Raw genomic sequence first — 26216 nt, 5'->3', positions numbered from 1 at the left:
CTAAGACCATTCTCTAATGAAAGCATCCAGAGCTCCTTGGAGAAATGGCTGATTCTATGACTAGGGCAGGGAATGCAGAAAATGAGCCTGAGGTGTCTTATAGTGCCAGAAAGCAAGAACGTGTTCAAAAAAACAAAAACCACAACAATGAAGGTATGTCAAAGGGATACAGGAGTCTATTGAAAGAAGTTCCAATGGCAAAGTTGGAAAAATCTGAGCAAGAAAATAAAGTAGTATTGGATTATAACTCAAAGTATAAAATACCAATGAACCCATACTGCATTAATAAATGATTTAATAAACAAATGGGTGAGAATAGACAAACCTCGCACAGAGAAGAATTTCAAATAATTTATGTAGATACTCTACCCTCAAGGAGATGGAGCATAACTCCCCATTCCTTAAGTGTGGGCTGCACATAGTCACTTCCTTCCAAAGAGCACAGCACGGAAAGGAGAGAATAGAGTAACTTTACAGTGGAAAGACCTGACAAACACCACCTCAGCCAGGAGATCAAGGTCAACATCGTCAGAGATAACTAATTTTGACAGCATGTACTCACGATATGATATGAGAAGGGCCTGTATCTCTGTGATTTTCCTCCCAAGAACACATAACTCCAGTCTAATCATGAGAAAAAATATCAAATACCAAGTGAGAGGCATTCTACAAAATACCTGACCAGTACTCCTGTTGACATCATCAAAAACAAAGTCTGAGCAACTGTCACAGCCAAGAGGAGCCTAAGGAAACTTGACAACTAAATGTACTGTGGTATGTTGGATGAATCTTGGGACAGAAAAAGGATATTAAATAAAAACTAAGAAAACGTGAATGACGCATGGACTTTAGGTGGTAATAATGTATCAATAGTGGTTCATTAATTGTAAAAAATGCACCATACTAGTGTAAGATGTTAAGAATAGGGGAAACTGGGTGTCGGGTATATGAGAACTCCCTGTACTATCTTTGTAATTTTTCTGTATATCTAAAACCATTCTAAAAAATAATGTTTGAGGGGCTGGCCCGGTGGCGCAAGTAGTTAAGTGCGCGCGCTCCACTGTGGCAGCCCAGGGTTTGCTGGTTCGGATCCCGGGCGCGCACCAACGCACTGCTTGTAGAGCCATGCTGTGGCGGTGTCCCATATAAAGCAGAGGAAGATGGGCATGGATGTTAGCTCAGGGCCAATATTCCTCCGCAAAAAGAGGAGGATTGGCATCAGATGTTAGCTCAGTGCTGACCTTCCTCACACACAAAAAAAAAATGTTTGAAAAGTTCACTAAAAAAAAGAATAAGTACAATACAGTTGGGAGAGAAGAGATGGAGAGGTCCAGAGAAGAGGCAGTTTCTCTGGTACCCGAGGTCTTCTCATTCACACAGTCTGTGAGACCCTTAACCTAATATACAGATTCTGAAGCCAGACCGCTTGGGTTTGAATTCTGGCTTTACCACTTACTAGCCGGGTAACCTTGGGCAAGTTACTTAACCTCTTTGTGAACCTCATCTCTTAAAAGTAGGAATGATAGCCCCTACTTTTTGCCATGTTGCAATAAGGATTAAATGAGCTGATAGGTATAAAGTGCTTAAATGAGCGCTGGCACATAGTAAGTTCTATATAAATAATTTGTAAACTTAAAAAAAAAAAACTAAGAGTTGATTTAGCAATTAGCTGTAATCATACAAGGTAGGGAGATGTAGGTTTGGTTGCTATAAACCAGGCAGTGGTTGCCATAGATATGTCAGAACCTTGATGGCCATTGTTAGGATGTTGCCGTATGCTTCATAATTAGGCAATTGAGCTATGTAAATCTGGCAAGCTTAGAAAGCTCAATCCACCTTCCTATTACTTTACACATCTTAAGTCTTTCATCCAAAAATAACCAACTTCTAATCAGATAAATAATTAACCACCTCAAGGTAAGCAAAATATATCATTATCTCCATTCTACCAATATCTGAAAATGGTAGGTTTAATTTAGGTGATTTCATCCCAGGGTAGCCAGGAGAGGCACTGAAAATGAAAGAAAGGACTGGTAATCCCAGTTGTTCTCCTCCTCGGTTATCCGATTTATCCTTCCTTAGGATAAGTTCTTAAAGAAGAACTTGGGTGATGCCAATTTGACCTTTCTTGGTGGCACTAACAAACATAGAGTCTTAGATCAAGCTAGGAAGCTCTGCCAATTATCAGGAAATAGACATGAAGCTGCTATTGGCCTTGTCTCAAAGGGAGATGGCTATCGTGGAACCCAGACAATCAGGCTCTGGTGTTTCAGGCTCCAGGTCTTATCAGCTTCACCAGCAAAGTTAGAGTAAGGCTGGTTTTGATCATAAGCCATACATAAGGTTTCCCTTTTGTCTGGCATAAGACAGAGCCATTCTCCGGGAGGTCCTTACAGGAAGCCAAATGATTTCCTAGGGAATGAACTGTGCTCTAAAAAAATGCTATGAAATGTGTGTCTGTATTTGAGAATGGCAATTCTCCAAAACAGTGGATGACTCTGCAGAACCCTGCTAAGTTATCCATTGATAAGCTGGCACATACACTGTGTTCATCAGATAGCTAAGCAAAGGCCATTTGAGCATCAGCCAAAGTACTCTGCTAACCCAACCAGAGCTTCCCCCAGCTCTGAGCTCCAATATAATTAGCCATTAGGAAAATGTAAATCAAAACCACAATTAGATACCACTTCATATCCACGAGGACAGCTATAAACAAAAAGACAACAACAAGTGTTGGCAAGGATGTGGAGAAATTGGAACCCTACTGCATTGCTGGTGGGAATGCAAAATGTTGCAGCCACTTTGGAAAATAGTCTGGCACTTCCCCAAAAGGTTAAGTGTAGAGTCATCATATGACCCAGCAGTTACACTCCTAGGTATATACCCAAGAGAAATGAAAACATATGTCCACACAGAAACTTGTACACAAATGTTTATAGCAGCATCATTCATGAGAGCCAAAAAGTGGAAACAATCCAAATGTCCGTCAACTGATGAATGGATAAACAAAATGTGGTATACCTCTACAATGGAATATTATTCAGCCACAAAAAGAAATGAAATACTAATACATGCTACAACACGGATGAACCTTAAAATGATTATCTAAATTATCCTCTTTACTTGGGTGATCATTTCCAAATATGGCTGCACTTTGAAATCATCTGGGGAGCTTATGCAGTATCCTGGGAATCTTTGAGAGTGGGGCACCTGGACTGATGTTTGAAATATTAGACTAGATGATCTAAGGTCCCTTACAGCTCTAGGAATTGTATAAAATCTATGACAGTGTGTCATCAACACCCACATTTTTGAAGCGGAGGCAGTAAGAGAATCAAGACCAATGGATAGCTGTTACTTAGAACAGGTCTTCCAATAGGTCCTTCTTGAAATCTAAGCTGGTTCTTGTCCAAGGCATCACCCCACCTACCCCAACAAGGTTGAATGAAGATATTCCTTACAGGGTTAAACTATGGCTGAAGGGATAGGTCACATCTAATGCCATCGTGCCTGTATGAGTTGCTTTAATAAGAAATCACCCCATTTTGCAGGAACCTGCTGCTGGAGTTGAGGATAACCAGTCCCTCCCTCTATGACATTTATAGACAAGATTGGATAGAATGAGGTAATGGACTTCTGACAATTCCAGGCTTTCTGTTTATCAGCACCTGTGTAGTTATAAGCTGACTTAGGTTCAGTGTTAATAATGGGGCTGATTTCTTGTTTACTTGTTCCCTTAATATTAAAGAACTAAGCTGAATCATGTTCCGGCTACTGTCCTCCTGCTGGTCTCGGCTCAAGACAACAGAAGAGACACGAAGGTAATATTGCAATTATTTCTCTTGACTTACTCCACCATTTCCTCCAATGTTTCTGCCCACAGTCCCTCAAGGGACAAATCTCCATGATACATATTGTTAGGGGAAGTGATTAACCACTGTGTGCAAGATTAGGGGCAGGGTTGTGGGGAGGATGGCCAATTCTACAAGGCAAGTGAATCAGGGAAGAAAAGCATCCTTTGAGGCTTTGGGGAGTGGTTCCCACACCACCTTGGCTGTGCCTTTTATGGCATATGCATTGGGACTACTATAGGCAGAGCCCCAAACACCAAGGAAAATTAGAATTCTCTATTTAGCCTAAGAACTAACAGTGCTTTTAAGACTTTGACTCATTTTTCTTTTCCATTTCCAGGAATGTAACCATCATCATCATTGGATTAGACAACTCAGGCAAAACTGTTCTTTTGGAGGTCTTCCAAAGACGTAAGGAACTAAGGGTATTAGATATTGGTTTACATCTCCCATGGGCCCCAGGGACGAATGAAATAATCATTCCTTCTTAGCCTTACTTCATGGCCCTCAGGTTCCCTCTCCTCGAGTGTTATCAGCCTGTTTTGTAATGTCTATCACCTGCTCCTTTACAAGATATCCTAATTGAAGGTCCCCTCATAGTGTCAGTATTAATGAGCTCAAACTATGTAAAGCACTGCAGTCAATTATGAAGGACAGCATGTTTGAAACTGTCTAGTTTCAGAGCTCTAGTAAAGTGGAATTTGGTCTAGATAAGAGAGACAAGTATGGGATGATGAAGAAGTTTAATAATATGAAACTCTTTGTGACAGTTAATAGAGAGGGTTGGAGCTTGAGAAATGTTGTCAGTTCAGAGATGAACAAGTTTAATACCAGATCTCCAGTTTAATACCTTGACATTTCAAGTAGCAGTTACACAGAATTTCAGGGAGATACTATTCTAGTTGTGAAGACCCCACTAACTGGTAGCCAATCAATCAAAGAACCCAGCACAGTGGCTGGCATAGGATGCCCTCCATTGATGTTGATTAAATAAAAGAACAGGTATGATGACGTGGCTGAGTTTTATATAACCTGGCAACCCTTAGCAAAATACAGAAAAGGGCTAACCTGACTCCTCTGTCACTGGCCTACTTAAAGCCCACATCAATTTCCTTGAACTACAGTAACAGCCTGCTGGCTGATCTTGCCATCTCTAGTTGCGCCCCCAGTATTCAGTCCACACAGTTGGCTGAGGACTTAATGCAAAAATCTGATCATGGCATTTCTCTGATCAAAACCATTCAATGCCTCCCCATTGTCATCAAAATAAAACTTTAGTTCCTAGCGGCACACAAGGTCCTCCATAATTTGGACCCTGACTTCTCCTCCAGTTTCATTTCCCATGCTCTCCGCATATGCCTGCTAATAGAGCCAAAACAAATGACTGGCCATTCCTCTGCCATCTTACCATTGTAGTTCACGTGCCCAACACTTTCTGTACATGCTGTCGCAACAACTAGCATTTCATCCCCTCCATCATCTACTTGCTTAATCAAATGCCTCGAGACTCAGCCTAAACTTGACCTAAGGCAAGTCATCCCTAACGTCCAGCACCTCTTTCCCGGAATCCCACTCTATTCTGTGCCTCCCTCTATCATGTACTTATCGCAACATCATTGTGTGACTGCAAGTCCATTCCCTAGACTGTGAGCCCCTGGAGGAGAAGTAATGGATCTTTTCAGCTCTGTATCTTTAGTCTCTGTACTTTTTAGTACCTTCAGGTAGGTATTCAATAAATATTTCTGGCCTGAATGTTCTCCCCAATTCCATTCTGCTCAGACTACATGTTGCCTCTTTACGACTTCTCCCTCCCCACTCCTCCCCCTACTCCCAGAGTAGCAGCCCCAAGCACCACATTTTAGCCAATGGTTCAGCCTAGTAGCCCACCTTATATGCAGCAAACTTGACTCCTTGCCTCTCCCAATTCTCTGATAGGCAGAAGTAGTAAAAAGATGAACAGCAGTATAGAAATCTAGGAGCCAGGATAAATCAAAAGATTACTGATAAAAGTGGGGATAATTTTTAGAGCCCCAATTCAGCTCCACCCCTAGATTCCTATCCAGTCTGAGTGGGGCCTGGGAATCTATATTTTAAGAACTCCCCAGGTATTTCTGATGGACAGCCAGCTTTGGGAAGCACTCATCTGCAATTAGCCAAATGTTATTTTGTCTGTGAGAATAGTGTCTGCATTCCATTCTAATTCTGAGAGGATAGAGCCTGAACTCTATTTAATTTCTTACTTGTATAGCTTGCCTTGTGCTTGGTGAATAACTTGGGGCTGATTCATAAACCAATAAGTTTATGGTTATGACTTCATTCACAGAGAAGTTTTTAATGGCCAAGAAGCAAAGCGCCACTGATGTCACATTCTGAAGAATGTCTCAGGCCTCCTCTGTCTATGCAGGACTACCAGAGTCCATTGCTCTGTACCCAAAATGCAATGGCTCACCTCCCCTGCTCCTGCAAATGTTTAAGATTGCCAAGAACAGATAATAGCCTAGGAAGGAAACTTCAATCCACAAGTAGTAATGTGTGTGAACATCTGAAGATGCCAGCTATAAAATATTTCGGGACACAAGCCATTATTATCGATGACACCATTCACTATAACTGTTTTGTCTGGCATGGTCATGGGGGAGGTGGGGGTGGGAGCAAGAAACCTAAGCTTGAGCACAAGCAGGTGCCCTAAATAAGGGTGTTTGTAGCAGTGCCTCTTAACCTGGCTATAGATTTCAACAACCTGGGAGTTTTTTTTTTTTTTTTTAAAAACATGATGCTTGAGCCCCACTCCCAATCTATGGCATTAACTCTTCAGAGAATGAGGCCTAGTGTCATAGGTTTTTTTCTTTTTTTTTTGTGAGGGAGATCAGCCCTGAGCTAACATCTGTGCTAATCCTCCTCTTTTTGCTGAGGAAGACCAGCTCTGAGCTAACATCTATTGCCAATCCTCCTCCTTTTTTTCCCCCAAAGCCCCAGTAGATAGTTGTATGTCATAGTTGCACATCCTTCTAGTTGCTGTATGTGGGACGCGGCCTCAGCATGGCCGGAGAAGTGGTGCGTCGGTGCGCGCCCGGGATCCGAACCCCGGCCGCCAGTAGCGGAGCGCGCGCACCCAACTGCCAAGCCGCCAGGCCGGCCCCTAGTGTCATAGGTTTTAAAAGCTCCACAGGTAATCCTGGAGCATACTGAGTACTGAGAGCCAAAAATCAGAACTAGCTGCGGAGCTTTCACACCTACTGATGCGGGAGCTGGAGGTTCAGATACTTTGGTCTGGGGAGGGCCCACAGAATCAAAATCTTAACAAGTGCACCAGATGATGCTGAGACACAAGAGGCATGAGTTTCATTGCCCTCTAGGGCAGTGCGTCTCAAGCTTTAAAGTGCAGAAGAATCACCTGGCGATTTTGTTACATGTAAGAGTTTGTTAAATACACAAATGCTTGGATCTCAAGTGTAGAGATTCTGATTCATTTGGTGTAGGGTAGGACTTAACAATCACCCCCACGTAACTCTGAGGCAGACAGTCCCCAGACTGTGCTTTATGAAACACTTGCTAGGGATATAGAGATGAATCAGACTCAGTACCTGTTCTCAGGGAGTTTATAAATTAATAGAGGAAATAAGAGAAAAGTAAATTGTCAGGGAACAACTTCTTGTGGCTTCTAGGGTTCACCAACAATAGACTGCATTAAAGGAATTGGTAAGGTTTCAAATAAAAAGAAAAGAAAAACTAGGGAAAATGTTTTGCTCTGACAGGGAAAAATAAATAATACAAAGCTTGCCTCGATGCAGGAAACAAGATTTAAAAATTACCTTTAGAGTTTTAACCTATTCACTTATTATTTTTAAGTAGTCTAATATAGCAAATATCACATCAAAGTTGTGACTGAAAATTACATGAAAGCTATAATTAAAAAGATCATTGACTAACATGAAAACAGAAGTTATAAGACCACATTAAAACATAATAATATATACACATAAAGATATATATGTATACACATAAATGTGTATATAATCATACATTTCCAAAGATCTGAAAGCATCTTACTAACTTCTCAGTGAAATGACTCATTGTGGCAATCCTATGGAAAATGTCACAGGTAGATCTGAGACTATAAACAAGCTACTGATTCTGGTTGTAGAATTTGTAGGTATGAGTGTAGAGAATCTACAAAGTCATTTTGCTACTGATGTGGGCAGAGAGCTAGGCCAGAACTGTCCGTCCAATAGACTAGAACGTGCATAAAGACTGCCATTTTGAACTGCATTTCCATGGGAGCTGAATGAGGTATGGAATGCCCTATGGGATTGTATGCTCTGGCTATAGCCTTGAAAGGACAAATGTATCTCAGTTTGGCATGGTTTCTTGGAGGAGATCTGAGGAAGAGGACTTCATACTCTCATCCACAGTAACAGGCACCATAAACGTTTACTGAACACCTACTGTGTGTAAGGTAATGCAGAACCCCTCCCTTACAGAGCTTATATTTTAGTTGGGGAGATAGGGCATGCACAGAATGAGGTGAAGGACCAGTTTAACAGACCATATGCTCAACGAGAGAGAAATGAGAGCTGGGCAGGTCAGAGAGGCTTCCTAAAGAAAGTGGTCCTTGAGCTGGGCCTTGGAGAAAGGGTGGGAGAGAAGGGCCTGCTGTACATTCATTCATTCATTTATCAAATTCATTCACCAAATATTTATTGAGCACCTGTGTGCCAGCTTCTATGCTCAGCTTTGTGAATATAATGGTAAATAAAATTGACAGGGTTCCTGTCCTGTTGCAGTTTATAACCCAGAGAAGTAAATCATAGAATTTACAACACTGTAATATGTGCTGTGATAGTGGTAAACCCAGAAGAAACGCATCTTAATCCAGACTAGGGGATGGTGGTGTGAGTTAGGGAAAATTTTCTAGAGGAAACAAGATCTAAATTGATATTTAAAAAAAAATAGGCATTAACCAACCAAAGAGTAGTGGAAGAGTATTCTAAGCAGCAGGAATAGCATCTTGTAAAGACCCAGGGCAAGAGGGAATATGGCATTCTTGTTGAGTGGAGGGAGTGTGAGCCAAGGAGCAGAGGGAGGAAGAGACTGGGTATGTACCAGGGACACTGTGGACACCAGTCAGGGTGGGATAGGTCTGGCAGGTTAGGAGGCAAAGGAGTCTGTATTCTACCCTGGGAGCAGTGGGCACTTACCGAAGGTTACTGAGCCAGGAGAGGGGAGCATGGGCAAAGGACCGGGTTAGGAAGATGAATCCGTGAATGTGAGCAGGGTGGCAGGATTCCACAGGGCAGGCTCTGATCAAGGTTCAGATCATTGTTTAACAAATTCTTTCATCTAATATATTCTCCTACTTTGTGGTTGCTTCTCCTCTCTTCCCTATGCATAGTACTTCCCAGTAGGATGAGCCATTGTGTGAAATCTGAACTAACTACACTCCTATTGGATGAGTATGAAGTTTCCATCTATGACCTGAATGGAGACAAGAAGGGCCGAGAAATCTGGCCAAACTACTATGCGCAAGCACACGGGCTTGTTTTTGTCCTGGATTCCAGCGACTTAGAACGCATGCAGGAAGTGAAGATCATCCTAACACGTCTGCTGTCTGATAAAAGAGTGGCAGGGAAACCCATCCTACTGTAAGACTCTGCCTTTGTGCTCAATTTCCCCTTCCCATTTTGTGCCTTCAGAAGAGAAGTAGACAGAAACAGGGCTGGGTGGTCCCTTTGTCACATCCAGCTAGACCTCCTCTTCCCTTTGGCTCAGCGTTGGGGAGTGGCCCAGTCCTCTGGGGGCTGTTTTCAAGAGCCACTTTCTATGACACATGGGGGAACACATTACCTAATTGTGCAAAGGTAATTTTGAAGGCAAGCATCAAAGAGAAATGGAGAGTAATATCTGGATCTCCCACCCCCATCGCTCGACTCTTCCTGAAGACTGCCTTCCTGAACTTGCTTCTCTTTTCTGGCTTCAGTATCTGACCTGAGACAGTGGCAGAAAAGAATCCCTATTTTGTATAATCGATGTCAATGGCCTCCTCCCTTGGTAGACTGTCCAATAGTTATGTAACAAACACTTATTCCAGGGTGGTGATTCAGGTGGCCTGGCAATCCTCACCCCTCCCCCACTCCCTTTTTGCCTTGTTCGTTCCTCATTAGCATCCCCAACTCAAGCATGAACAGAGTTTGGAAGAGGATGTAAAAACTCCAAATCTGTTCATATCTCAGCTAGCAATTTTTTTGTGTGTGAGGAAGATTGGCCGTGAGCTAACATCTGTTGCCAATCTTCCTCTTTTTGCTTGAGGAAGATTGTTGCTAAGCTAACATCTGTGCCAATCTTCCTCTATTTCGTATATGGGATGCCGCCACAGCATGGCTGATGAGTGGTGTGTAGGTCCATGCCCAGGATCTGAACCCGCGAACCCCAGACCGCCAAGGTAGAACGCGTGAACTTAACCACTATGCCACCAGGCCAACCCCTCCCAGCTAGCAATTTTAACTAAAGTTTCACGGCGGGAGTGTAGAGGAAGTGAGAAATGAGGCCTGGGGATTATCCTGGATTCACGTTATTTGGGCTATTCTTTCCTCCCTTGAGAGTTGGCTGGAAAAATGTCTGGCCCATCTCACTGGGTATGTCTTTAAAGCTAGTTCCTGGATATGCAGCAGGTGTACCAGAATTGGTTCTCCCCTCTTTCCCTTCTTTTCTTGCCCTTGGCCTCTATTTCTGTCTCACTCTTCCTCTCTTCTTCCCTCCCTCTCTCCTATGCCCTGCTCTAGCATGGCAAACAAACAAGACAAGAAGGACGCCCTCCTACCTTGTGATATTGTCAAATATCTACTCCTGGAAAGGCTAGTAAAGGAGAACAAGTCTCTGTACCGAGTGGTAAGTGTCAGTCCCTCCCCTCCCTCACCCTCTCGAGCCCAGCTGATGCACCCCTCGGCCCATTCTGTAATCAGCCCCATAGGCTGGGTCTCAGGCCAAGCCTCTCCCCATCAGGCAACATCTACAATGATGATTTTTGACCCAACAGTGAGAATAAATATCACATTCTTATAACACTTTCACATCTGTTTTCTCATTAGGTGTTCAAAATAGGTGTGTCAAGTTGAAAGTTTCAATATCCTCATTTTATGGATAAGAAAGCTAAGGCTCAGAGACTCTGAGTGACTTTCCCAAGGTCACACATCCAAGATATTATACCACAATCACTTTATTAAAGGACCTTAGCTTTTGTATCTTTCACTTACCTTCTTAGGAGTCAAAGCTGAGTGTCTCCCAGAAAGTCTTAGAGCCTCTCTAGGCACAGCAGAATTTATATGTACCTCTGCTCTTTGGCTGAGAGTGATTGGGACTGTGGGCCCCAGGGGTCTCAGGCTCCTGGGCTGGAGCCTTCTCTTGTCTTTTTGTCACAGGAACCCTGTTCAGCCATCAAAAACCTCCAAAGAAGGAACCATCAGTCCATAATTGAAGGGCTACGCTGGCTATTAGCTGCTATTGGTGATAAATATGAAGAGCTATGTAATCGTCAACAGCCACTCACCTCAAGCTTTCCAACCTCCAAGAGTACCAGAGGCTCTGGCGAAAGATGCTCATCAGACAGGTACTGAGCTGCCTCTATTAGGTGTACTGATAAGAATAGATGCAGGAGTCAATCTTCAACATGAGCAGAGAATTCTGGGAGGTGCTTGGATTCTGTGTGGTGCTGAGCAAGTCTCTCAAGCTCAGTTGGCTCAAATGGGGCTAGGGCAGTGACCACAAACATTCCACATTGTTAGGTACACCCTCCCCCCAGCACAACTTGAGTGGTCACGTAAAGTGGGATGAGTTGCATAAAGGTAGAGCCAACATATCAGCATTAGAGTTTCTCCAAAACAGGGTTTCTATTCCCTGGTTTGCCACATGGAGGAGAAAAGGAGCATGAGCCCCTTAAGAAGCTTATTGGCAATAGTCTATGGATGAATGTTCTGGAGCTACCCCACATTCTCCTCTTCCAGTTCTCCGATCCTCCCAATAATAGGGAAAGATGGGAAAGAACAGGAATACGGAAAAGAAGAAGAAGAAAAAGAAAGCAGGAGGTGGTAAAAGTTTTGAGGAGTAAAAGGCCTAAGTGTCCTCTTGCTCTATTGTCCCTTTAATTGTCCAAAGGCATGATAGGGATGGGTAATAGCTGCATTTGATTAAGGAGCTTGAAGTGTGTCTGTTTTCACTATTGCTTTGTCCTTTCTATCTTCCCCAGCTTCACTACCAGGATGGGAATGCCCAAAGAAGGAAGACAGCATCTAGGACCACGCTCAATGGAAGCTAGACCCCTAAAGCCAATCCTACAGGTAAATCGCTCTTTATATGTTATTGCCCAAGGACCAATCCCTGACTCTCGGGCACCAACCAACTTACTTTTTTTTTCTCCATCTTCTTGCCGTACAGAAAGAAGGCTTAAGATTAAGGCCTAAAAAGAATATATCGGTGACATTTGCTTTAGATGAACCCATGGAGGAAGGTGAATGTTCTGGGGGAAATGGAGTTCGGAACACTAGTGAGCTTCACTATAAACAGAGTGATGACTTGCAGCCCCCAGCTCCATATGTTGATGACGATCTTTTTGAAGGTAATGCTGGATCCGCGGTTAGTCAGAGAAAAGGTATATAGGCCTTCTCTCACAATTTATGAAACAGCATTCCTATTTTGAGTCTGAAACTCTTCTCATACTATGGTTGGTGGTCAGCAGAAGTGAGTGAAGTGCAGGGAGAGTGCCTGGGGACCACCAACTGGTAGCCCAGTATGATGCCCCAGCACTGGCTGACACAAGATCTTTGTTTGGATGCCTACAGGGTTATCCTAAAGGTTATGATTTCCAGTGGTAGAAGTATAAATTGGTACAACTTTTATGGAGAGTAGTTTGGTTGTCTGTCTCCCTCCTGCTCTCCCTATCTCAATATATATACTGAGAACCTTAAAAAAGTGGAAACCCTATGAGCCAATCCTCTCATTTTTCGAACTGTATCCAAAGATAATTATAAGTACCCCCCAAAATGCTCATGGTTTGTCAATCACAGCATTGTGTACAATAGCTAAAAGCTGGAAAGAAGCTAAACAGCTAACAATGGGGAATGGTTCAATAAATTATGGTGCATCCACACAGTGGAATGCTACACAGACATTAAAAGGGCTAATGTTGACTTATATTTAGTGACACTGAAAGTTTTTCATGATCTGATGTTTTGTTAGAGAAAATGGCAAGTCAGAGTATAGCATGTACAGCATGATGTTATATATGCATAGATTATCTGGAAGGAAATCACCAAAACATTAGCGGTGGTTTTCTCTAGGGTAACATACTAGGTGATTTTGAGAAGTAAAAGGCCTAGGTATCTTTCTTTGGATTTTTGTTTTATTAGAAATTTTCTTTTTATAATAAGCAGATATCATTTCTCCCAATATAATATAGGCATTAAAAGAAAGCTGTGAGGATTTGAAGGTCCATTGTTAATGGCCACTCCTTCTCAGTGTTCCTTGGGTCTCCAGTGTCCAAAATGGTCAACTGTCAATATTATAACGTCACTTCTGCTCTCCAAGGGATCTGGCCCTTCAGGCTACCCCAGAGCCTTGGCTTGTTACTCCTATAGATTGGGGCCTGGATTTGGCCAGGGCCACTGAGGAGGAAAGAGGCACTGCTCTGGGCATGAGGGGTGAGGATGAGAGTTTAAGAGAGGAGAAGTGTTTTTCTAGATGTCAAAAACTACCCCGAAATCTCTGTTCAAAACTGAAATTCATTTTTCATTCCCATAACCTCAGAACCCAGGGTGAAAAAGAGAATGGATACCTGGGACCCAGAGGAGATGTTACTGGAAAGTTCCTGTGAAGAAGTCTTTGGATCCTATGGTTAGCATTCCTTAAATGAAGCCGAGAGGGGAGAAGGCAAGAGTGAGAGAAAATATGAGGCCAGGGTAGAGGGTGGGTGCCAGGCTGGGTGCAGTCGACACCCCCTTGGAAAGTGGCTAACACCCTCCCAACCTGGAGTGGTCTGGGAAGAACAGGAAACGTGATGCTTAGCTTCGCTTGCAGTGACTGGCTGTTTTTTTTCTCTTATGACTTTTAACAGAGTACTGAAGAGAAAAATGGAGGGAAGTCAAAAGAAACATCTAAAGTCTCTCCCTCAGTAAATGGGCTCATTTCCAGAACCATCAGGACTACCCAGTTTTTCAGTTTCTATTTGCTAATACCTCTATAGACTCTCTACAGCTCCATCTACTCTTCACATCACATCCCTGAGAGCTCCCATTGTTCTCATTCTAGCCATCTCATTCTAGCCATCAAATGAATCTTATAGCCACCGAGAGGCTCAAGGAAAGTTAGGTGGTATCCATTTGAGAATGAAGATGACCTTAGCAAAGAAGAACACAGATCTTATGTCTTTGCACCCAGATACTTCTGATGAAGCCTGTGAACAACACGTCACGGGTGACCAACTGAAATTGAGCCTTGGAAGCACAGGCTCAATTTAGAATTACATGTTTTCCCCTAAGGTTCTTGGGTGTAAGGGGACTGGCAGAAATAGAACTTTTCTGCAGGGGCAGGCCCCGTGGCTTAGCAGTTAAGTGTGAGCGCTCCACTACTGGCGGCCCGGGTTCGGATCCCGGGCGCACACCAACGCACCACTTGTCCGGCCATGCTGAGGTGGCGTCCCACATACAGCAACTAGAAGGATGTGCAACTATGACATACACCTATCTACTGGGGCTTTGGGGAGAAAAAGAAGGAGGACTGGCAATAGATGTTAGCTCAGGGCCAGTCTTCCTCAGCAAAAAAGAGAGGAGGGTTGGCTTGGATGTTAGCTCAGGGCTGATCTTCCTCACAAAAAAAAAAAAACTTTTCTGCTGAAAATTATGCTCTGCTCAATCATTTTCAGTCACACCTCCAAAAACAACTTGGTTTTAAATTTCCAGCCACTATCTGGGAAGCTGGTAACAATTCCTTTAGGCTGTTCCTTCAGGAATAGCAATTGCTGCCTCTCTTAACACTTTGGTTAGGTATGCATAAACTGTATGAACTTGAACTCATTCAACCTTCCATCCCAGGGGCATAGCAGCAGTGGTGGTAGTTACTATTACTATGACTATTACTTTCACCATCAGTACCACAGCCACCATTTATTGAGGGCCTTCTGGATGTCAGGCACAGCACTAAGTTCTTCACATTCATTATCTTATTTACAACCCTTGAGGGTAGGCAGTATTCCTGTATGCATTTTACAGATGAGGAAACTAAGGGGCTGAGGAGTTAAATAACTTGCCCAAGATCCCACAGCCCGTAAGAAGCAGAGCAGGGAAGTGAATCCAGACCTGACTCTAGAGCTACTTTGGGCCAGAAAGATGTGTTTATGCTTTTCTCAAACTCTATCCTGAAAGAGAAAGCTATATTCAGGAAAAATGCTGAAGCTTAGCCATGCCCATGTCAGGAGAATTACATGGATAACAATAAGCACACCAACAGTAGTAGCAGATATGGCTGACTGAGCACTTCCATTTTGCCAGGTGCTGGACTAAGTGCTTTACATAAATTATTGCCTTTCATCTTCACAAGTCTATGAGGTCGGCTCTATTATCATCCTATTACAGAGGCAGAAACTGATATTCAGATAGGTCAAATCATTTGTCCCAGGGTACCCACTAGGAAGTGGCAGAACTGGTTTTCAAACTAAGGTCCAACTCCATAACTCATGCTCTTAACTCCTACCCTATACAGTCTCACCAAGCACTATAAACCAACTAGCCCATAATTGTTTCTGAGGGATAGAAACCTTGCACAGAAAGATCAGTCTTACAACCCCATCTGGAGGGTCTCACACTATCTAAGGCTACATCATTTGCTATTATGAATTGCATATGGCCTTATCTCCAAGGGAACCACTCCAGGCACCTTGTGAGTCTTTGACAGGATTCTGACTGAGGCTCAGCTTGTTAGTCACGGAGCTGGAAGAAACCTTACAGAGTCTGTAGTCCAACCCCAGTTGTTAAACAGATGAGGAACTCCGGGTACAGAGAGGTTAAGTGACTTACCCAAGACTGTAAAGCTGATCACTGACAGACACGCTCCTAAAATCCAGATCTCCTGTGTGGCTGAGCCAGTGTTCTATCTTCTCTACCCAAAAATACTACATCTTTCCTGGGTCTTCTTCTGGCCACCTTGACGCACCTACTTGCCTCCAATTTGCCTGATAAATATCACTGGAGAATTCTGCTGATAATCATTCTCACATGGGGATGCAGCAAATATCTCTACTGAAGAAGAGTTTTATCAGGCAGGAGATTGTAATTCAACAAACCCACGTTCTTAAGAAAATTGGATCATCCACATTTCTCTTTATGGTATGTGTGTTTATGAGGCAGGCATACTTTCTCAGCCAAGAGGGAAGGGGAAGTGTGGCTAAAACAGGTGGGAGTGCTACCTATGAATGAGGGCAGGATGGAAAATTTAGGTTGAAACAACCTATGATAAAACTGAATTTCAGTATATTGGCACACTTCCCTTTGTACAATATATGTGTTCCTGGGTGTCAACCAAATTTTCCTAAATAGAATCTATCAGCCACAAAAAGTTACTTAAAGAATATTCCCCAAATACAGACAGCACACCCTTATTTATTTTTGAGTGAATCTTAATTTTGTTGCTGCAGGCTGTTACTGTACTTTCCAAACCCCTTATCAAGCTGGGTGATCTGGCAATTTCACCCAGCAAAGACAGGAATAAGAGTACCTACCTCACAGGCTTGTTGTGAGGATCAAAGGGGACAATCCATATAAAAGTGCTTAGCATAGTGCTCAGCACATAAGTAGCTCATTTAATGTTAGCTACTATTATTATGATTAGCGGAGGAGCTTAGATCATTAGACAGCTGTACCCCCCTTCTGAGAAAGGTATCCTCTTTTCTGCAAAGAACAACCCAAAAACAGATGTCTTAGGTTCTAAAGTACAAAGAGCATAGAGAATCTAAAGTAACTATAACCACTGCCAACCACTGCCTCCCATATCTTTGTCTTTCAGAATCCTAAATCTGCTGAAGAGGTCTTACAAATGTATGTCTCAGCATGGCAGCCCAGGGACCAAGATGAATGATAGTTTCTTGAGCCTAGAGGGGAAATTTTCTTTCAGGCAAGCTGTTGCCTTGGAGTTTCTCTCCTTTCATTGTCAAGATCTTGGCCTCCCTCCTCCAGGACTTTTATTTTTATTTATTTATTTATTTTTTGCTGAGGAAGATTGGCCCTGAGCTAACACGTGTGCCCATCTTCCTCTACTTTACATGGGACACCGCCACAGCATGGCTTGATAAGCCATGCGTCGCTCTGCATCCGGAATCTGAACCTGCAAACCACGGGCTGCCAAAGTGGAGCGCGCGAACTTAACCACTACGCCACAGGGCCAGCCCCCTTTTGTTTTTTTTTAAAGATTTATTTGTATATTCATTTACTTTTTTTGTGAGGAAGATCAGCCCTGAGCTAACATCTGTCACCAATCGTCCTCTTTTTGCTGAGGAAGACTGGCCGCAGGCTAACATCTGTGCCCATCTTCCTCCACTTTATATGTGACGCCGCCACAGCATGGCCTGACAAGCGGTGTGTCGGTGCATGCCGGGGATCCGAACCCCGGGCCGCCGCAGTGGAGTGCGCGCACTTAACCGCTACACCACCAGGCCAGCCCCCCTCCAAGACTTTTAAAGCCTAGCTCCTGACAGAGGCACTTCAAGCATATGACTCTGGTCTATCATTCAACAAGCCCCATGTGGCTCTGGGTACTTGTCCATTTTGTCTTGCAAGACAGGCCTGGGCTTTCTGACTAGAGAATTCAATATGGATAGGTAGAGGAGTCCCTCTGTTCTGAATGGTTCTCAAATCCTGAAATCTGGTCACCACTCTTCATTCATATGTTGTTTCTACCCACCCTGTAGTATCAACAGGGTTGGTATCCACTGTGATCTGCAGTACACAGGTCATATAGTTATTACACAGTAAGGGTTAAGGAAGAACCATGATAATTTAGGGTTGGAGCACAGAAACCAGTAGTAGCTAACCTAGCTATTAATCCCATAGAGATTTGAGTGTTTGGTGCTTTGGCCAAAGCAGCTGTGCTTTAATATCACTCTTCCCTCCCAATAACCTATTAGAATCACTCATTTTCAAGGCAATTGCTACTGGCAAGACTTAACCAAGTGCATGGAACACAAAACCACGCTTGTCAGGAGAATCTTTTCTTAACTATAAAATGCCGTTGGCCATGGGTGGGATGGGGTCAAGCCTGGACTCATTGCTTTGTCACTCACCCCTGTAAACCCTTTACTTGGTGGCCAAAACTCGGATTTCTGACAGAAAGGGGTGTAGAGAACGAGAGCTACTGCCCAGCTTTCCAGGACTTGAAATCATTCCCTCATCCCACTTCATTTTCACAGATGCACCTAAAGGAACTGTAGCCATGGCACTCCTGACCTGTGCCTTATTCCTTTAGCTATAATAATCCATCCTCCCACTCCTCTTGTCTTTTCTCTCATATCAATCTCTGTGGGAAACACAGGTTGAGTTGTTATCCCAGGCGAGAAAGAAAGCAGCAGTAACTTCCTGCTGTTGGCACGGAGATAGTATCAGAGCTGAGGGTCGTGGGAGTTAGGGGACCTGTACTTCCGCCCCTGTGCCCATGAAGAGCCCGGCTCAGGTCCAGGGAGCCCGGGAGGCTCTGTTGTCGGGTGCTGGTTAACAAAGCACTCAAACTGTGCTGTGGAATGGTGACTCAGGAATCCCACACAATCCCACGCTCATGCTAGTCACCACTTCCAGGAACTAAAATAGACCTCTGGTGCTAAGAGACAGCAGGCCTTTTATATCTGCTTAGAAAAGTGAGCCCAGTCCTAAGAACTATCATGCTATTCAATACAATGGAATGTTACACAGCCATTAAAGATGATAATTATGTGCACTGTGCAGGTGGGAACCAGAATGTGAAATAATGTTAAGTGAATACAGCAAAACACGAAATAGCAGGTACACATGCTGATCACAACTACAGAAAACATACATAAAAGAGTTCATCTCTAAAGAACCTAAGAGAATGAAGAGTGCCATAGTCCTTTTAGATTCCACTCCCCCTCTGCCAACACCTTTTGTAATAATACATTGTTTTAGATTGTCATGCTGGTCACACTAGGTTACTGAGACACCTGCCTTCTAACTGATACAGGAGTTAACTCTGCAGATCATTTGATTCAGGGAATAAAGAAGAACTGAATGCTAAGGGGGCTGGCGCTTTAAAATGGACTGGATCCTTCCTCTTCCCACTCCCCTTCTCATGTTCGGGGCACAATTACCATTTCAGGTTTAGCACTACAATGAGAAATTCCTTCAAACACCTAGCCAAACAAACTCTAAGATGAGAGTTAAAAAAAACATATATTTGGACCTCTTTTAAGTGAGGCTGCTGTGTTTTGAACTAGACTAGCTTGTACTGAGAGAAAGGACCCGTTTGTCAATAGGCTGCCAGAAATTTCTTATTGTAGAAGAATTGCCACGTGCTACCCCTCACTCCTTGTCTCCTTGTCACGGGTAGTGTTTACAGTTAGTCAAATATCTAGCACATATCTGGGTATCTGGGTGAGCACTATTCTCTCCCTGGAGCCCTGGTCTCAACACCTGCCCAGACTTGGTTTTTCTAGAATTAGCTTTCAATCAGTATGTTTAGTTTTTAAAAGGATATACTTAGTTTTTTTTTAACATTGTATTTTCAAATAATTTTAGATTTACAGAAGAGTTGTAAATATAGTACAGACAGTTCCCATATACCCTTCACCCAGCGTCCCCTAATGTTAACATCTCATGAAACTCGGGTACATTGATCAAAACTATGACACTAACATTAGCACAATACAATTTACTAAATGACAGACTTTATTCAGATTTCACTAATTTTTCCACTAACGTACTTTTTCTGTTCAGGGTCCAATCCAGGATCCCATGCAGCATTTATAGCATGTTTAGTTCAAACAAAAAAACGCACCCCTAGAAACAAGTTTCCTGTTAGGAGGTGGAAAGGGCAAGCTAGTAAATGTTCTGGGCAATTTATGATCCTGCACTATTCTACCCAGAAGGGAACTCCATCACTTCTGCACCAAAGCCCTTAATTCATGATACCTCATCACAGTTATTTTCAGAAAACATGTCTTACATTAGCACTTCTCACAGTAGTACAAAGGGATTTGACAAGTAGATTATTTTAGCAACCAATATTATGAGGGTGACAAAATGAGAGGGATGGCCTTCCTTATCTGTTTTCTAGGCCTCATTTTTCTTCGAACTGTATTTAAACTTTTTACTAGAAGCTGTAATATTTGACGATAATATAAATGCCGAGAAACACCCACACCAACAGGGAAGGGACCCTTTCCGATGTGTGTTTGGTTTTGTTTGCCTGAAATTAAGTATTGAAATCTTAGAGAAACCAAATTGATTAGGTTATTTTTGCTTGTTAATCTCAAGTGTGGGAAGGGAAAGCAGGCTATGACATCCATTTATTCCTTCTACAAATAATCGGATTATAAAGAATAACTCCCACTTACTGAGTGCCAATTGTGTGCCAAACAATTTGCAAAATGCTTTACATATATTGTTTTGCTGAATGGGTCACAACAATCCTGTGAGGTCAGTACTATTATTACCCTTCTTTTCCAGGGAGAGGGGTGGGGAACAGAGGGTTGGAGATGTTAAGTCACTCACCTACGGTCACACAGCATGTAAGTGATGGAGCCAGGATTCAAGGCCAGGTCAGCCTGATTCCAAAGCTGGTCCTCTTGGCCACTATACTATATTGCCTCTCTGAGCACTTGCCACATTTCAGACACTGTGCTAGGTGCTAGACAGAGATACCACAGTGAAAAGGATATAGCCCTTATTCCCTCAAACCTTACAGTCTAGTTGGAGGGGAGAGACTATTAAATAGCTAAGTATAATATAGCCCTCTCTTCTTCTCAAGTATTCCTTGAATTTGTTACAAGTAAAGGTGATCAGTAAATGCAAGCAGTGAATGCCAACACCTTTAAACATTTAAATTCCCTTTTTAGGTCCTCTGAGCAAAGACCTCTCCCCTCCACGTACCCTGAGAATCCCTAACAGGAGTGGACTTGAGGATATTGACATACTCCTCCACTGTGTTGCTCTGGGCTAGATGTCAGCATTGCCACCCCACTTAGTCTCCTTTGAGAAGAAACAAGGGGAAATATGATGTGGAAATACATTTAATGATGGAATCAAATCAGCTGATGGAAAATTTTTAAGCCTGGGACTTAATAATTATATTCCATTTCAACTGTCCTTTTGCACTTGCATTAATTGGTGACCTCTAAGGGAGCTTCAATCGGTTCATGAGTGGGAAGGGAAAGCAGGCCATGACATCCATTTATTCCTTCTACAAATAATTGGATTATTATTTATGGGCAGGCCACTTTGAAATATATTTCTTAGAAAAATGACAATGATAACTCTGTAAATTATAAATTGGCGATGTGATTTTGAAGGTGAAGGGTTGGAAGACTTAAATCTCAGCAAATGACAATCATTCTCTTCTCCCTTCCAGCCCCAAAACAATCAAATACCCTAACCCTATGGTTCTCAATGCCGGCTGCACACTGGAATCACTGGGGAAACTTCAAAATGACCAATGCTTGTGTCCCACTCCCAGAGATTGTGATGATTTAATCGGTCTTGGGTATGGCCTGAGTTTTGGACATTTTAAAAGATCCCCAGGGGATTCTGATGTGCTGACAAGTTTGGGAACCACAGCCCTAATCAGAGGATCATAACCCTGGCTGCACATTAGAATCACCGTAGGGGATCTTTTAAAAATCCAGATGCTTGGGCAACACCCCAGACCAATTAAATCAGAATATCTGGGGGGAGGGCCCAAGCCCCAGGATTTTTTTAAAAGCTCCCAGACGAGTCCAATGGAACCACTGCCCTGGGTGAAACTCCAAATCTGCAATAAGGGCAATAGCAAAATTTGCACTCAGAGGTTCAGCAACTCTAAGATGAGCCTAATGAGAAGAAGCCAGTTCTAGAAGACAGGTAGGAATCAAGCTGAGGACAAACTCTTAAAATAACTGTCCTACTTTAATATTAAAATGAGCTCACTTGTCTCTTGCCTTGCATAATGGTTAATTTTAAGGGTTGGCTAGGATTACTAGCAACTGATGGTATTTGAGCCCCACTCCCTACCCCCCCCCCACTGAAATAACTGCAGAAAGATGGGAAAGGGAATGCTTTAAACAGATGAAAACCTTTGCAAACAACTGTAAATCAGTGCTCAGAGACTCTGGGTGGGTCTAGACAAGGAGGAAACAGAAAAGCAAGCTATTTTGCCTATGTGTCACCCAACCAGTTAGTTTTTATCTGCAACTTGATGTACACTTTTACTCATCAAGCCAAGCACTGGGCTTGGAGACAAAAATCCTAGACGGCGATTCTCATCCTTACCTACACATTCAAGTCATCGGGGGAGCTTTTAAAATAATGATGCTAGGGCCACACCTAACATGAATTAAACCAGAATCTCTGAGGAGATGACGCCCAGGAACCTCTGGTTTAAAAGGTAGCCAGGTGATTCAAATGTGCAACCAAGGCTGAGAACAGTCACTCTAAACCAGTGGTTCTCAAGCTTAGTGTGCATCAGAATCATCTGGAGGGCATGTTAAAACACAGATTGCTGGGCCCCACTCCAGAGTTTCCCATCCAGTTGGGGTGGAGACTGAAAGTCTGCATTTCTAACAAGCTCCTAGGTGATGCCAATGCTGCTGGTCCAGGGGCCATACTTTGAAAGGTAAAACCCCAACTAGACCATTGGTTCTCAAACTTGGCTGCACATGAGAATCACTGGGGGGCATTTTTTAAATGCTGATGCCTGAGCCCCTCCCTAAACCAATTATATTGGCATGTCTGGGGCCCAGGGATCAGTATTTTTTTTTTTTGAGGAAGATTAGCCCTGAGCTAACATCCGCCGCCAATCCTCCTCTTTTTGCTGAGGAAGATTGGCCCTGGGCTAACACCCATGCCCATCTTCCTCTACTTTATATGGGACGCTGCCACAGCATGGCTTGACAAGTGCATCCGTCAGCGCCTGGGTGCGGATGTTAGCTCAGGGCTAATATTCCTCACCAAAAAAACAAACAAACAAACAAAAAAGGACAGAAACATGATTCTAAAAGCATCTTACTTATAACATATAACACTAACAGAATTATCAGGAAGCTGATTATCCACAGCCAATCCTATATTTATTCATTAGATATTCCTTGGGGAATAACTAGGTTAAAATAAAAATATAAAGACGAATAGAGTTAGCCAGAAGAGGTACGGAAAAGCACATTCCAAGCTGAGGAAACAATATGAAAAGGACCAGAATGGAAGAAATTTGTCTTTTCCAGGGAAAGGAATTCAATGTGTATGGAGAAATGAGGCTGCCCAGATTATGAAGGGGCTTTGAGGCTACATCAAGAATTTGGGACTTTATTTTAAAAGCAATAGGAAGCCAAAGGCAGATTTTAAGCATTGGAGAAACACAATGAGATTGGCATTTTAGAAAACTCACTCTGGCTATAGAGAATGAAATGGATGGGGGCATGAGTGGACACAGTGGCATCAGGTGGGAAGATGGCCCTTTCAGTAATAATCCAATGAGAGATGATGGTAACCTACAGGGATGGAGACTTGGTGATGCATTTGATATAAGAGAAGAAGGGTGTACACGAGAAAAAGGACTCAGATATAATTCCCAGGCTTCTAGCTTGAGTGACTGAGTAGATTGGTATATTCATCAAGTTTGGGAATACAGGATCAAGAACAGGTTTGGACGAAAGATGTGAAGCATTCAAAATTAGATATGTTGAGTTAGGAGTACCTAGAAGATATCCAGGTGGAATCCACCTTGTAGGCAGTTGGATATGAGAATGAGAAAGGTAAGTCTGGTTTCCAGCTTCAGTAACTAATAGATAGGATTGCCATTTACAAATATGTGAAACAAAGGGGAGAAAATCAAAGTTGCTTTACATTGAAAAAATTTTTCACCGGCTTAGCGGTTAAGTGCGCGCGCTCCACTACTGGCGGCCCGGGTTCTGATCCCGGGCGCGCACTGACGCACCGCTTCTCTGGCCATGCTGAGGCCGCGTCCCACATACAGCAACTAGAAGGATGTGCAACTATGACATACAACTATCTACTGGGGCTTTGGGGGATAAACAGGAGGAGGATTGGCAATAGATGTTAGCTCAGAGCCAGTCTTCCTCAGCAAAAAGAGGAGGATTGGCATGGATGTTAGCTCAGGGCTGATCTTCCTCACACACACACAAAAAATTTAAGTTATAAAAATAATATAACCCCATTACATGAAATGAAAAATAGGGAAATGGAAATAAAACTTATCTGACTACTATAAATCAACACTTTTTATCATTTTAGATTATTTCTTTCTAGCATTTTTTTAAATCAATATTTATATAGTAGCTTTAATAGCCATATTTCCCTGATAAGGAGGCTTCTCTAGAAGTATTTAGGATTGAGAAGAATTAAAAATACTAGTTGACCTGATAACATTTTATACATCTGACAACACTTGCTAACTTACATGTCCTCAGGCTGTTAAAAGATTCCAAACATAATCTAAATTGTTGGGCAAGTATCCAAGAACAACTCTAGAGTAGAAGAAATCATGAACTAGAGAATGTCCATTTCAATATCCAATTTATTATAGTGTACACTGGATCATTAGGGGATTCTGGAGCTTTCTGCCTCCATATCACACAGCACAATTATAGGTATTCAGTCTCTTCCTTGAAGATCTCCTTTCCCATTAAGGTCACTACTATGACCAATTCTCCCTCCAGAGGTGAGAGCTAGTTGGTGTTATTCCTGGTAGGAGTAACCATATTTTTAAAGGGTATTCTAGAAGCCTCAAACCGTAAAAAAACCCAAAGGAATGAAGCTCTACTGAGATCATGCAGTCACCATGCAATCACTTCGTAGCTTACTCTGCTCTTTTAAAAAGCTAGACTTGTTTCTAGTTCTAATCCTTGGCTACCTCCCGAACACAGAACATATCTAGTAAAATCTCTGGGCAAATACAGAGACCTGAGTCAATGTGAAATTATTATCAGCTGCGGAGAAATGCTCAGTTGTCACCACACCACAGGCAGAGTCAGACAGAGGAGACAAGACTATAAACTAGGACCAAGGGAGCCATGACAGGCTGACAGCAAAAGGAAGGAACAGTCCAGATCCAAGGCCAAAGAGTGGTCACAACCAGGCAAACACTCATGACAGCATGGGAACCTGAAAGCTAAGGTTATAAATCTACCTCAGATAAGAGGCCTCCTATATTCTTCCTGCTCACGATCCAAAGATTGGTTTCCCTGGTAATGCTCTCAAGGTCTGCAATGCAGCAATATGCCAAACCTGAAAGTTACTGAAACTTCAGCCTTAACCAAGAGCCTGCAGTCTTGTAGGAGGCTGCTTATCGAGTGAAGAGGAGCACCAGCTCACAGTGCGGGGTGTGCGGGAACAGATCCACAGGCACAGCTTGTCTCAGGACAAAAGGCTCGCCGAAGAGCTTCTTAGCAGAGTTTGGAGGACAGCACAGCCTGTAGAAACAGATCACAATATCAGTTCCTGGAAACCAAGGAGAACCTACAGGAACACAATTTTTTAAAATTTAAGCCTTTCCTCTGTGTTCCCACAGCCCCCTGTGCTTCTTTCTATAACAGCACTTATCATATTTAATGTAACTACCTTTTTTTTTTAACCATCTTCCTCACTGGAGTATAATCTTTTTGAGGGTAAAAACGAGGCAAAAACTGCTTATTAGTCATCTCTGTGTTCCCAGTGTGTGACACACAGTAGGGGTTCAGCAATGAATGGAGTGAGAGGCCTAGGTCGTATACTTTTCTGTATGATTTGCACACAATAGGTCATAATAAATATTACTGAATTAAATTATTCTATTGAAATTTTTTAAAGTAGATTACTGTTTTCCCTTATTTCAAAGGCACTCAAGCACAAATGAGAACAAAAATTCACCTAGAAACTCACCACTCAGAAAAGGATAACCACTGCTTACTTTTCAGGATATAGCTTTCCAAATATGTATATTTACATTGGTTTCTTAAAATGAAGTCACACTGTACATTTTGTACATACTGCTTTACAACCAGTTTCTTCAGTTAATAATACATCATCAGCATCTCTCCACTATATGTAAAGCTACCTCACTTGTATTGGCTATATGGCTGTTTTAACTTTTTGCTATTTCAAGAAGTCCCTCCATGAATATTCTTATAGTTATATC

The 26216-nt window shown here is 42.7% G+C and overlaps 2 protein-coding genes across 6 annotated transcripts in view; one reads left to right on the top strand and one right to left on the bottom strand.

Annotated features, from left to right (window-relative positions):
- The first annotated feature begins 3762 nt into the window (after window positions 1-3762).
- ARL13A (ARF like GTPase 13A) lies at window positions 3763-13738 on the top strand. The gene is given in 8 exon segments (XM_087426422.1): window positions 3763-3821; window positions 4192-4262; window positions 9244-9493; window positions 10631-10736; window positions 11267-11454; window positions 12091-12250; window positions 12252-12459; window positions 13647-13738. Coding segments are annotated over 8 exon segments (1134 nt in total).
- Window positions 10757-26216, bottom strand: part of TRMT2B (tRNA methyltransferase 2B) — a 52580-nt gene continuing 37120 nt past the window's right edge. For 4 of the 5 annotated variants that reach the window (XM_014795709.2, XM_087427409.1, XM_087427408.1 and 1 more), the window contains one exon: window positions 24600-25512. In XM_014795709.2, coding sequence (XP_014651195.1) covers window positions 25386-25512 — 127 coding nt within the window. In that variant the 3' untranslated portion in view covers window positions 24600-25385. Of the gene's footprint in view, window positions 13744-24599; window positions 25513-26216 lie in introns of those variants that run through there. The other variant, XR_015550624.1, reaches the window with a different exon arrangement.

This window comes from Ceratotherium simum, chromosome X, assembly GCF_057802395.1.
Source record: "Ceratotherium simum simum isolate JZ-2026a chromosome X, ASM5780239v1, whole genome shotgun sequence".
Classification (NCBI taxonomy): domain Eukaryota; kingdom Metazoa; phylum Chordata; class Mammalia; order Perissodactyla; family Rhinocerotidae; genus Ceratotherium; species Ceratotherium simum.
The sequence above is the reverse complement of the archived record's forward strand: the minus strand, read 5'-3'. Positions and strand labels throughout refer to the sequence as shown.